The sequence below is a fragment of the Manacus candei genome, unplaced genomic scaffold, assembly GCF_025592945.1.
Source record: "Manacus candei isolate 608988 ecotype Guabito, Panama unplaced genomic scaffold, ASM2559294v1 h1tg000089l, whole genome shotgun sequence".
Classification (NCBI taxonomy): domain Eukaryota; kingdom Metazoa; phylum Chordata; class Aves; order Passeriformes; family Pipridae; genus Manacus; species Manacus candei.
In genome coordinates, this window is record NW_026138137.1 from 2133948 (window position 1) to 2147923 (window position 13976).

General features: G+C 36.2%; 1 protein-coding gene across 1 annotated transcript in view; it reads right to left on the bottom strand.

The window, feature by feature from the left end:
- UBE3C (ubiquitin protein ligase E3C) overlaps positions 1-13976 on the bottom strand; it is a 73970-nt gene that overhangs the window by 14485 nt on the left and 45509 nt on the right. Inside the window, exon 19 of the mRNA XM_051812888.1 lies at positions 1630-1842. Coding sequence (XP_051668848.1) covers positions 1630-1842 — 213 coding nt within the window. The remainder of the gene's footprint in view (positions 1-1629; positions 1843-13976) is intronic.

Here is a 13976-nt window from a genome sequence, read left to right on the forward strand (position 1 = left end):
AAATATTTGCTACTTTTCATTTTTTATTAGATACTAAACTGGACTGGTATTAGCTGTGACCAACAAAGCTATTATTTTAAGTGCCGTTAAACAAATGGCTTTAGAATTTTGACTTTCCTCTCCTTAAAAATCCCAGGTTATACTGGAAACTACCACCTCGTGTGCTTTGCAACCCAGAACCCAAACCTGGGTACTGCAGACCTCAGTACCAGTCACTTAAAGCACAGGGTACAGCAGAGCAGATGCTTTAACAATGTGCTTTTGGGTGCATTTGTTGCACATGTCTTTCTCTCAAGTTTTTGAGTGTTTCTCTAAAGACAGAGCAGGTCAGATGGTTTCATACAGGGAGTGTAATCCACGGGAGAAAAGTACATATGGCATATGTTTAATGTTAAACATTACTTATATCAGGCAACTGTTGACTCTCCCTTGTAGTATGCTGCAGGAACCCCAAATCTGAGATACTATTGTAAAACTTAATGCAATCCAGGTATTAGGATCTTCCAAAATGACAGAAAATGGATGACAGAAGAGTAAAAATGAAGTCCAAGCCTGATGCTGTTCAAGAAGAAGTCTTGGCAGCAGAGGATTCAACCTAACAACTTCCAGAACTAGTTACTGCATCTCAGTGGTGCTGCTGCATCACAGAAGTTCTCAGCTTCCCTGACCAAAGGGAAACCCCAGAGAACTGCTTAACTCCTTCTAGAGTCTCTGCTTCTTCCTCAAGAGAGGAGGCTCAGTTCATCACTGCTGCACATCACAGTGTGGTCAAGTTTACTTTTTTGAGCCAATTATGTACCATAATCCAGTATAAACAGACCATAAGTAGTACACCATTTTAAATCCTCAAAAATTAAAGAGCAAGCATGACAAAACGCTTTACCTAAGGAGGTTAACTGCATTAGCACATAAAGACAGGCTATTAAAGCTCTAGTGACATTTATTTCCTACTAAGAGTGTAAGTGATCTTTAGCACACACAACAGAGCAAACAAAAGCCATAATCAAATTATTCAGTACAATTGCATTAAAAAAATATCATACTTAAGCACCTAACTAACTGCTTTTTAGAAGCACTGAACACCGTTTATCCCCTCTGATTTATCAGGTGTCTCAACACTTTAAAAAAATGGAGAGGTGTAAAAAGAAAAATTAAGGTCGGTCAAACTTCAGGCTCTCTACCTTGAAAATTACAGATAAAGGAGACAATGCTTATCTCACAATAAAGGATCATTTCTATAATCAGTATTTAAAACCATTTTGACAACTAACTCCAACTCCAAAACCAGGCAGTACTTCTATGGTTTACATATCATCTAACTTTTGCAATTATTTCAAGTGCCATTGAAGAACCAACATAAAATATTTTGTTCAAGAAATTATCTCAGGCAATAGAACTTTGTATGTATGACTGTTATAAAATAATCACAGTAGATTACCACAAGACCTTTAAGTCATCATCAAGTTATTTTTTTCAGTACATGGTTAGTTACTGACTACTCCAAATCTTGAGTCAGAATCACAGCACGTTAATAGTTGTTTCCTATCACATTTAAATTAAAAAATTAATTAGAAGGGGTAGTAATGATTCATCAGTCATACATAAAAGAACAAAAAATTGAGAGCTTACCTGTGCTTCTCCAAGGTCATTATTCACCACAGTGAAGTTCAGTCCAAGTTCTTCCACATCCCCCTCGTAGCTCTTGAGAAAAAGCAAATTTTTGTACATTTCTGGATCTAATGAAGCTAAATGATGAATATCAACATCAGCACTTGTCCCAAGCAATTTTGAGAGGAAAAAACTAGCAAATGGCAGCTCCACCAGCATATTTTCATAAAGAGCCTGAAAAAGAAAGCAATTAAAAAAGCACATTAGATTTTACTGTTGTACATGCAGGAATTCTGAAGGCTACTGTCTATTTCTTAACTCTTCTGTAATTCCTTCTTAATGTGGAGAACCTACCTGCCTGAGTAGGTTCTTCTGGTATGGGAATAGCCCAGATATTGCATGAATTTAAGAATATTTAGTCAAAGTTTGAAATATGTATATTCTTGTGAAACACTAAGGCCCCAAATCTCACAAATTTTAATTATGTGGTGATTTAAAATGTAAGGTCACTGCTTATCTGTCATTAATCTTCTTGTCCAAATCACAGAGATTGGCAAGAAAAGCAAAGTTTGCTAAAGGACAATGCAACTGAATCAAGAATGCCTCACAAAAAATGTTAACATCTTTACTTCCATCAGCATCATAACAAGCAATATTTTTCCATTCATATAAATTGCTACATGTGGGATAGTCATCCCCTTAAATATAACTCTGCAAACCCAGTACATTTTAAACTAATCCAAACTGTTACACAGATTCACTGCTGCACATTTTTGGTGAATGAATGGCACAATCAAACCACCCCTCATTTCCAAGCTGAGAGCTTACCAGCTATGACTTTATCATACATCTGACCCTTTCTACACCTGACACTGCTACACCTGTCAAAAGATTACTGAACTAAAATTGCACCTGACCCAAATATGCAGCACTCATGAAAAATGTATTTTTATTGTAAACTGAATGTATCCCCAAGAATTTTCAAAAATGCACAGAACTCCAGCAATACCACTCTCAGTTCATCTACTGTATGAGCACATTTTGATGTCATGCAAAGCAACTTTGCAGGTTTTTCATTAAGTCAGTAACAACTTCCTGACTGGAAGGAAAAAGTTCTTATGGCAGCTCTCAAAAGAAGGAGAGATGGAAACTTCAGAGCTATTCTGAATAAAGAACCATTGCTTTAAAAAATCCCAAAATATTCCCAGTACATGCTCTCTGTCCACAGCCACTGCCATTGTCCAGTCTGTTTGCCACATCAGCATCTCTCCCAAGGACAACCAAATCTTTACAGATCATTGCAATCACTGACAGGCTGATCAGAAAAGGCAACCCCACCATAACATCACTGTAACATCATTGTTCTTCCCCTTTTAACTCTCCAAGAGCAGCGTTTTGGCATTTCTTAATTCCTCCACAATTTACTGCAAACTTAGAAAATGAAGCACAATGGGGGGGGGGGGAAGGAAAAAAGAATAAATGTAGCTCTAATCGCTCAATGATATTCCAACAAAGACGTTAAGAAAAATATACACAATTCCTTAAACTTTTGAAAGAACATTTCTATGAGGTGAGTTAGACCTTGCAAAAGAATTAAGAATAACGAGTTCAAAGCCAAAGGGTGCATTATATTTAGAGCCATATGATTTATTCAAGGTGTAGAAGTCGAAATCCTCATTTGTATAGTTGACTTTAAAAGCAAACTAGAGGGATAAATCATTAATTTGCAATGTATAAGGTCAGTGTTTGCTGTTCCTGCATTAGTAACAATAAAGCTATTGTAATTCCTTAAATATATCAAAGCTACCCGAATTTAAAATGGAATTCCATCTATGACTCATAAAATGTAAATGCAGAGGTGTAATTTTTTACACAAGGCAGGTTTAAGCCTTTAGAGCATTTAATATACAAGGACTAATAAATGATAGCACTAAAAACTATGATCACATCAGCTAAATGGATTATAAATTAAATTTCCATAATGTATGCAACTGAAATACAAATGTAGACATAAATCAAGGTATTTTCTAAACACAGGTTAATTACACAAATTCAAAACCTGTCTATTTTTTATGCAAAACAATCCACTTAGCATTTTTCAAACTGGTCTTAAGTCTTCACCACTTGCAACACTTGATCCTAGAAGCCTATCAATAATTCCTTGTCAGGAAAAGCAGCAATAGGTATATTGAAGAAACTTGTATGTTATTTTTCAAGTGTCTGTCTTTTATGAGTGTTTATTGCTAGAAATTGTGCCAAAATGATTTGAAATAAAAAGGATTAATTATGGTAGAAGCTTTTTAATATAAGTGAGTGCAGCTGCAATGCAATTAATGCAAATTGTGACGCTATCAGGAAAATAAATGTGAACAACATCACTGGCTATTTCTGTTTGCTGCCAAATAACTTCAGTAATTTACTACATTAAGAATCAATAAAAAAATAATGCATTTCAAATGCATCACTATTAATCTTCAGGTAGTTCCAAAGTGAACATTTATAACTTCATCTAAAAACTATATAAAGCATTTTTAAATAAACTAAATTGTACAGTTTGAGAATAACTTTAATTACTCCTCCTCTTGGCTAAGTGGTTGCAATATTCAAAACAAAGTATTTTTGGAAAGAAGACAAACAGTAGTGTTTTAATTAGTTTGAAAGTCAAGCTGTTCTAACAAACTTTAATAAAAAATGCACTGAAACTCTGGTAAATAAAGTCACAATAAACTCTGGTTTTCCAATTTACCTTCAAAGAGGTAAATTCCACCATTACAGCTCCAGCAGTGTGTACAGATGCTAAGAAATGCTGTGTACAACATGACTAAATAAACTGGAACTTTGTTTCCAGATTCCATCTAACTTTCCTTTTTCTCAGTCAGCATAAATTGATCAAACTACCTGTTGTTGCAGAAAGATGAGATTCCACCCATTCCTGCCAGAGCAATGAAAACAATCAGGTTTTGCTGATTCACCTGGGCTTGTCTGCAAGTAGAGGTTGTACAGTAGAAGCTACAGGATCATTATAACATGGTGAATTAGTTCAAAATTTGCAGATCATTTGTGTTGTGCTTTGTTTGGGCTGCTGGGTTTGGGGTTCACAAAGTGGGGCGGCTGTTGATGGACACATGGGACAGTATTTGAAGATGAGCTTGCTTTCAAATCCAGTCAGAGCTTGCTTTCAATCAAGTCAGATCCAACTCATAGCCACAGCTGAAACTGGGTAGGAAAAGCAAGATCATTTGTTCACCATGAGCACAAACCTGGAGCAGCCAGTTGCTCATGGAAGTCCACCCTGATGGGTATTTTTCTCACTGAAGGTAATCCAACGGCCCAAAGGGAGATTTCAACTCCTTCCTTCTTTTCCCTTAGTGAACTGCCTTGGGGCAGTTACCTAAGTTACCCTATTTTAAACTTAGGGGGTTTTGCCTGTTGAACTCCCTGAACTGGCTTTCTGCAACATCAACATAAAGGAGGCAGGAGCCCAGCACCAGTGACAGGCAAGGGAATGGTGACCACCAGAGAGGTAACCAGCAGTCAGATTAATTAGCTGCAATATGAAACTGCACCTTTAGAATATGCTTACATATGTATGCAGTGGGTTGACCCTGGGCAGATACCAGGTACCCACTAAAGCTGCTCTCTCACTCTCCCTCTGCTCTTCCCTGGCTGGAATTTCTTCTCTGCAACAACCTTCTATTCTTAAATATGTTATCACAGAGGCGTTACTATTATTGGCTCCACAGGACAGGAGAAGCTTCTAGCAGATTCTGAGAGAAGCCCCCCCTGTACCCCCCCACTACCAAAACCCAGCCACAGAAACCTACTAGAATGTACTTTAATACAATATAAGCTCGTGCTCTTCCCACAAAAGTTGTCCTCTGTTTTCCTCCCACAGCCAATGAGTAACAACACTGGTAGAAGAAACTGGCTTGTTCTTGGAGAGAGATGTCTTCTGTTTGCCTCATGAGAACTTCCTGTTCATACACTGCTCCAAGAGATCAAAGCCAGCAAACTTCACCAATTTATACTTTAGAACTAATCTCTTCTCAAACTTCAAGTACTCTCACCCTTTGGCCAGTTTCCTTTAACTCTGATGGGACTGATGCCATTCTATGATGGATTCTGAGAGTTCATGTTCCCAACTTTCCTCTCTGATGAGCCCCTGACTTGACTTCATTGTCTCTATCCTCAAGTCCCATAAACTGCAATTGACTCACATAAGGCAAAAAATCCAAGCAGGAAGTCATGAAAGGAGCAATTGGTGGTCAAATATGGCATTAGACTTCTAGTTTCTAACGTTTAGATGTGGTGTCAACACAAACACCTTAATAGAGCCTATACAGAATTCTGCCTCCCTGAAAGGCTGGGATATTAGCATTCCAGCTGGACAGAAGTGCCACATTCCCAGGAGCTAAAAGGTTATGCCTGATGAAAATGGCAACCTGGATTCCCCAGCACTATTTCAAACTCATGTAGGTTAGGGATGCTCTTTACGCAAAGTTATGACATCTCTAGAGAACTAATAAAATAACTTAAAAGATTCTGAAACAACAAAACAAAAAAATCTGGTTTTAGGTAACAACCTATTTTTAGTACTCCTCACCCCTGTCCTCTCCCAGTTATGTCAACCCTTTTTTATTTTCTTATGATATGGTTAAAATAAGCTTTTTTTCTGGTCAGAAGGCCAAGAGTAATTATTTCATTATGGAAAAAGCAGTATTCAGTAAAAGGAACTTCATACACCTCTCTCCCCCTTTGTGTGTGAATGCCTGCAGAACACACCAGAATATTAAAATAAGCTAAATAGCAGAAAGCCTACTGTGGTTAATAGGCTTTGACTTCACACACAGTCTGAAGCCTATTAATTCCCTTCTAAATAACCTTGGCTACCCAGGATTACAGTACATTTGGACTGTAACTGATTGTAGCATGGTCTGGCTACAGAAGCCTTTACTCAGTTCAGTGACAAATCACAACGTGGGCATCTACAATGATGAAAAATACAATGTTCAGATACTTACCAATATACTGAATGCATTCATTGAACATCTGTGATGTGGAGGAACAAGGAATGGTTCTTTAAGGCAAGCACCTTTCAGAACCCAGGTATGCCATCAGCTGTAATATATTATGGAATGAGGATCTGGGCTGGAAGAACAGCTGTATCCAGGACATAGTGAGAAAGTGACAGTTCTCTGGTCAAGGAGGACTTCTTATTTCAACATAATAAGAATAATGCCTGACTGGGACTATACATGGTAACTATCATAATATCATTTAAGTACTACATAGTCACATAAGGTTCAGGTATGACCCCAAGATTTAGGAAATGGTTCTTCAGAACAAAAGGATTTCATACCACGTTTTAAATTTGGACAAAATTTAAGCTACTCCAGTCATTTCAGCCACATGAGCATTACAACACGCTGAATAAGGTTCAAATTGTGTAAACAAATTGACAGCTGAACTAGCTAAATCTCCCTCCCTGTGAGGCAGTTTTAGTGACTTTACTTACACTTTCAGGTCTACAATTAATTCTCTTCATTTATTATTTCAACTAAAATCTTTCTTAAGAAAAATAATCAGTCATTACTCCTACTTTCCATTAATCCTTTACAACCCAGAACTGTATTTTACAACATAAACAATGCTAAAGTCATATGCCTAGAAAGATGCACGGCTTTTGGGCTGAGGCAGTAAGTGACTGAGCTTAAATTCAATTATTTCCATAATCAGCCCCCAAGACCATAACCTCTTCTATTTCAGTAATTTTAAACAGTTACTATTAAATAATACTTAGCACTTACAGAGTGCAATAGATCTTCAAAGTTGTACAGAACCGTTAATAAAAATGATCGAAAAATAGCAAAACCATTAGAACTTCCTTCTACCTTATTATTTATATCCTAGAAATATCACACTCACAAAGCCTTTGGGGACAGCAAAGCCTTTTCAACACTAATGAAAAAGATAAGACTAAAAATTTAAGTTATATTAAAATTAACATGTACTCATATTTTTGAAGCATTTTTAAAGCCAGCATTTAGAATTTTATAGGTAAAATAATTTCTTAGAAATATGCTTAATAATGTGCTTTAAAGTGAGCAAAACCAAAATTATATTGTTCCCAATGCCAATATGGTAAAATAAAACTAATTCTCTCAGGTGTGTGTCACAATGCAATGTTTGGGAACTTTAAGTCACTGTTTTCAGCTCCCTGAGCTTTCCAGTAGCAGTCAGTCAGATGTATTTTTATCACCATATTAATAGGAAATTTGGTACATTATCCTCCCTATATCACTGTGAAAATTCACAGCTCACTTTTTGTTCAAATACTGGATGCCTTTTCTGTCTTTAAAAAAGTAGGAGTCCAAAACTCTGCAGCCAGATGTCTGTAATTTGGCTTCTGGGAGCTTTATTCATAGCCCCTGTAGCAGTGCCAATATCATCAGATTTCAAAATAATTTTTTAAGAAAAGAATAAAGCCTTTTTTAAGTTGCTTTTACTTCAGATTCCCCACTCACTGGAAATTTGAAGGTCAGCAAGTACAAGTTCATGGAAGTTCCAGAGATCTGGGGGTTGCAAGACTCAGGTGTGAAGGACCTGCTGTCAAATCTGCTGCAGTGGGTGCAAATCCCTGAATGGCCTGGCAGGCGTGTGGCAAGCACAGAACAAACTCCTAAATGACTCTTAAACACACCTGCAGAAAAATGTAAGGATTCATTTCCAAAGGCTCCATTGGAGCACATTAAGTGTAATGACCTTGAGTTAATTTTTAATTTAAAAATAGAAAGTCACACCAGTAATTTTATTCTAAGAATTTAGGACATATTTGATTACAATAATGTTTATTACCTAGAGAGTGCTTCAGACATGCCAGCGTTTGCTGAAAACTACCATTTCATCAGCTTGATACTTTCTTTCTGTTTTAATAAGAACAGTTATCTCTGCAACTTATGCCATATAAATGATATAAATTGCTATCAGTGTAGTTTGGGGGGTTTTAAGGGATGGGAAAGGGAAGGACTATAGATATCTGGGGATGCTCTGGATAACTGATAGTTATCATTCATTACTGAAGTTCCAGTAAAGGCTTAATAGATTTTCCTTGCCTCAAATTTAAACATAATTTAGGAAGAACTGAAGATAAAAGGAAGACATCTCCTCCTTATTTAAGTTTAATCTTCTGAAATACTAAAACACTTACTACTCTATAACCAACCTCTGGATATGCTTTTAAGATAAATCTGTATTTTAATAGCAGTGAAACTAGTCATTTTTAAAGACAGTTCAAACAGAATTAAGAATTTCAGTAAATATTCCAAACTTAATTGATTGAAATGGATGTAGGTGTTCCCAAGTGTGAAAAAAGATCAGGATACCATTACCACACACTCTAACTGTTTATTTATTCCCTGTCTAGGAACCTGATTTAGAGGCAATAAAATGCAATCAGTACACAAACCAGAAGCAGGAATCATCTGCTAATGGAACTTTTAATTGAGGAGTGACCACTGACATGAGGTAATTCTTTCCATACAGAACTCCTTGCAGAGACCTCTATGCACTTTATCACGGTAAACAATCACTAACATATGCATTAAAGAAAATTTAAATACATTATGACCCAATAAATATCACAATCCATCAATACACACTTTTCCTTCCTAAAGATTTAGAGTTAAAATACCACATTTCAGCAGTCTTTTAGCGCTAGACATATATTTACAAGGTTAGTACTAACATAGCTATTTGTAATCAAAAGATAATTGGTTATTTTAAATGCACCAGTACACAAAGGAATTGTCAAGCTGAATAACTGTGTCAGAAAACAGATTCAGATTAGTTTCCATCTGCATTCATAAATCATTAAATAACTTCCCTAAGGTATCAATTTTGCTCTCTCACTCTTGTGTTTCTGCACACAGTGTATAACTAAAGGCCCATGCCAGTTCACATGGCAAATTCCTGCTCTGATTCCATTTCAGATGATTCAGGATTTTCCGAGACAAATGATCATCAGCTAACTTGCTTTTAAGCAAAACGCTGAGTCTATGAAATCATGTGCAGGGTAACTGAAATTAATAAAACAAAGAGTTTATACCAATTACCTCCTCTTTGCATCAGAATCACCCATTTCATACCTACCTTTCTAGGTACTAGTAGTATCAATTGTGGCTGCAGCACAAATCAATTAAGTGTGTACTGATCTAAGCCAAGCCAAAGTGGATCTAATTAAGTGGACAGTAAGAAAAGGGAAAGAGACTAAATATCATAAGGAAAAAAATCACCATCCTTCAACAGTCAGAGAAGAAGTAGCAGTGAAGTGCTCAATGCACCATCCTATCAAATATTCAAGTACACAAAACCCAGGGCTCGTTGTACAGTTTTCTTGCTTTTTCTCTCTGTGAGTTTTTGGCGCAGAAAGGGCACTCAAATATGTTGTCAGAAACATTCCCTTGAAAGTTTTAACTCCACAACTGCATCCTACTGATAATTTAAGAGTTTAGGATCTGATCCAGATCCTGCTGTGAAAAGACTCCCACTGACTCAGTCCATCTTAGATAAGGCCCAAGAATGATTAAGAACTACTTCTGTTTTTCAGGAAAACAGATTCTATAGACACTGCTAATGTTACAATTGTACCTCCCAGACAGGCATAATATCTTGCACCACAAACAAGCTATCACAGCTCTATTTAAAGTTACAAACAGGAACCATAAGGCATGCTCTCTAAGACACAGAAAAATAATCTAATCAATAATTAGGTCCCACATCTACTTCTAGGGTAATAAAATCTGTATTTGATATGCTATTACTCCTCTAAAGTTTAAATTTACCAAAGGACCTATTTTATAACTCGTTTTTTCAATTACATGTGTTTAACAACATTTATATATGTGCACAGAACAGTCTGTTGTATCTTAAATCAGTATAGTAACCTATAAAAAAGTCATACGAAAATAAACAACTTAGACCTTCATCAATATAATATCCACCAGGCCATGGAAATTACTGACCTCCTATATACCATTAAATATTAATGATCAAAGACTAAACCTAATCTATCCATCATCAAAATAATCCTAAAATTCAAAATAAACACATCACTTTTTCTCAGTCTTTACTGCTTCTTCTATGAACATTCTTTATTTGGGTCCACAAAGGAAGAACTCAGTTCAAAACAACTCATAAGACATTTTGTTCTCCATACTGCTTTCCCAACTGTTTAAGACAAAAGCTGGGGTTTGGCAAAACAAATTTAAATCTTTTCAGAAAACCTTAGTGTGCTCTCAGGACTGCATGTTCTATTGCTTAGAAAAGAGGATTTAGTACTATATTTCAAAAAATAGATGTTCTTCAGCAACAGGAACGTGTGACTCACACGTGCTGTTCAATATGCTGGAATAAGAGAGTTAGAGATGGTAGAATTCAGTATAACCAAAGATGCTGAGTGCATTAAACAAAAATCTCTAGTGTCAGAAAAAGTCGCTCTGTTTAAGATGCAAAGACAGTCACTGCAAAACAAAATAAATGCAAGAACTAGCAGGTTTATGTCAAAAAGGAAGAAGAGGAAACCATAAAAATTATCATACTAATCTATGAATTTCCTGCCTTATTCTTAAACTAATGCTGATATTTCAAGAAATTGAAGCAAATTATCTTAAGAATTAGCTGCTTGATGTCAAAGAATTCCAAACACAAAGAATGTCCTTTTCCACAACATCTGTCACAGTAGCATCGTTGAATAAATGCAAATGTAAACTGAAAATGGGGAAAGATAATACAGTATATACAACACTGAGTTCAGGCCTAAATGTGGTAAAGTTCAGATGTTAATTCTCTGTCACTGTTCTACCAACCACTCTTTCCATGTTTGCAGCAGACCACTCAAGAATCAGTATGGAGAAAATCCTCATTTAATATTCCCAGGTGCTGCTTCCAAATTTCCTTGCTCTGGCTATGTTGCTTGAAATTTTGGCAGCCTGTCAACATAGCAACTTCTGTGTTCTCCTGAGCCAAGTCCACTACGTTGCCAAACCTGCAGCAGGAAAGTCTGCACGCGGAAAGAGTTTCAGTGCTGCCAGAACAACTACTGCATGTGGAAAGGAAGTTAAACCACATCAGGAGCCTCCCCACAGCCCAGAACTACCTAGTAACAGAGGAAAAGGATTAGAACGTCCAGACCATCCATTCTTCTGGGAGACCACATGGGACAACAAGACTGTACTTTCCAGAGAGGACAAGAAAGAGAATTTGGGGCTAGAACTCCTCTGCCTGAGTGTTCCTGAGAGCCCAAAACACCTTGGGCTCTCAAGCAAAGCCTGAACTCTGGGAGTCACTGCTGTGCTTCCAGTGAGCACCAGTGAGGGGTTCAAGTTTCCAGCACCTCCGGTGGTGGGAGACTGTTACCAGGAGGGTGCTTGGTAAACTGAGCTTTTACTTTTAAGGAAGAGAAAGGAAAATGCTTAAAAGGCACCAATGCTAAGATAATATTTACATTTCAGAGTAAAGTCACTGAAAGTTGAGAAAGGTAAACTTTGGAAGTGTTTGAGTAGCTGTTGTTTAAGCAAACTCATTTCTGCTTCTTTTTTTTAAGAATGATTTCAGACAACATGTGCAATTACACGATCACATGGTATTACTTCTACAAGACCTCATTCAGTGACTATAAAAGTTTCATGAACAAGCCATGCAGTTTACACACAGATTTTAACTTCTTCACTAACTACAAAAATACACCCTAAATAGTCAATAATTTATCTAGGGTTAAAATAATTAACTTTTTTTGATACACTGTCTTTAAAGGTAAGTTTTAAATTTTCAGATGTTTCTACTTCTGAACTAATTAACACAGAAGATGCCAAGCTGTTAGAAACTTCCTGATAAGAAGAAAAACTGAATTGGATGTAACTCTATGGTACTGAAAGCTAAATGCATTTGGATATTAGGATGAAATGGTTACCAAGAGACAGATAAATTCTATAAATTATTATATTTTAATGTATTTGTTTTCTGATAATATTGAAGCTTCTTAGGTGAGAGTTTCTGGTGGTAGCACTCTTTACATACTGGTTTCCACAAATAAGAAATTGCTGTGGATGCCTGATTGCTTCCTTTGCATTATATCTATTTTGTTTACAAAGGGGCTTTTAATAATCCACTATTGCTTTCAAATAACTCTGTGCAAAGCATTAAATGGACACATTTTTGAAAATGGATGAGTGAGTATTCAATAACCTAACCAAGATCACAATACTGGCAGGTTTTGAATAGTATGGTCGTGCCTTATCTTTCAGTTTAATTCATTAAGTCTCTAAATACACTACTAAAAAGGTGTCTGTGCACCTGGATAGGAGTAATTATTAAGTAACACTGTCAGTTCTTACCTTATCTAAACATACTGCAAAATCAAAAACAATTTATGCTTTCAAAATGTTAAATAATAGATCCTTGGATTTTAAAAAGACAAAAGTAAAACTATACTTGTAGCACTTTGTGAGATAAAAAACATGTTGCAACTTCTGTCTCTAGAGGATTATTTGAAATTCAATTACAGAAGGCAATGTGTTGTTTTGACAGAGGAAACTGAAGATACAAAACTACAATCTTTTTTTTTAAATATTGTTTCAAGCCTCACCTATCAGTTGATCCCTGCCCCATTCATAGATATACACAAAACATTTTTGTGGTGAAGTAACTTCCTTACAATACCACAGTATTTCCTTCCCCACTCCAAAAATCTATACATTCAGGAAGAACATAAAGACTTGGATATGTAACACTGGTCATAATTACAAACTATTGTATTAGTACTGAATCCATCTGCCATTAAGAGCAGGAACATCATTCAAAGACTATTTCATCGAAATGGCCAATTTGAAATTTCCACTCTTTAGGAAGTTTGGATATGGCAGTAGCTGGGATGCACGAGCAGAGAATTCACCTAAAGTGGTAGTTCAATCGAAATCAGTTGACTGGCAACTCTCAAGAACAGCACTGTTTCAACAACTCAGGTTTGCCAACAACATCCTCTTAAATCACTTCCAGCTACACTACAAAGACATCCAACTGCATGTTAAATCTCACTGCAAGTGAGCAGGATTTTACCCTCCAAAATAATTCAGGCAGATAAATGGGACTTTTACATCTAAAATACCTTCAGTTTTAGATAGCTAAGTAACAGTCAATGTTATATTCTTCTTTTTCTGAAATGGAATTTGTATTCCAAACTTTGTTTCACATTACAAAAATTATTTCAAGGGCTTAGAATGAAATAGCATCAGTACTAAACCCAACCACAAAAGAAAATTTAATGTAATTAATGTCTGCAATGGTTTCTCACTTTTTTTCCTTCCCCCTTTAAT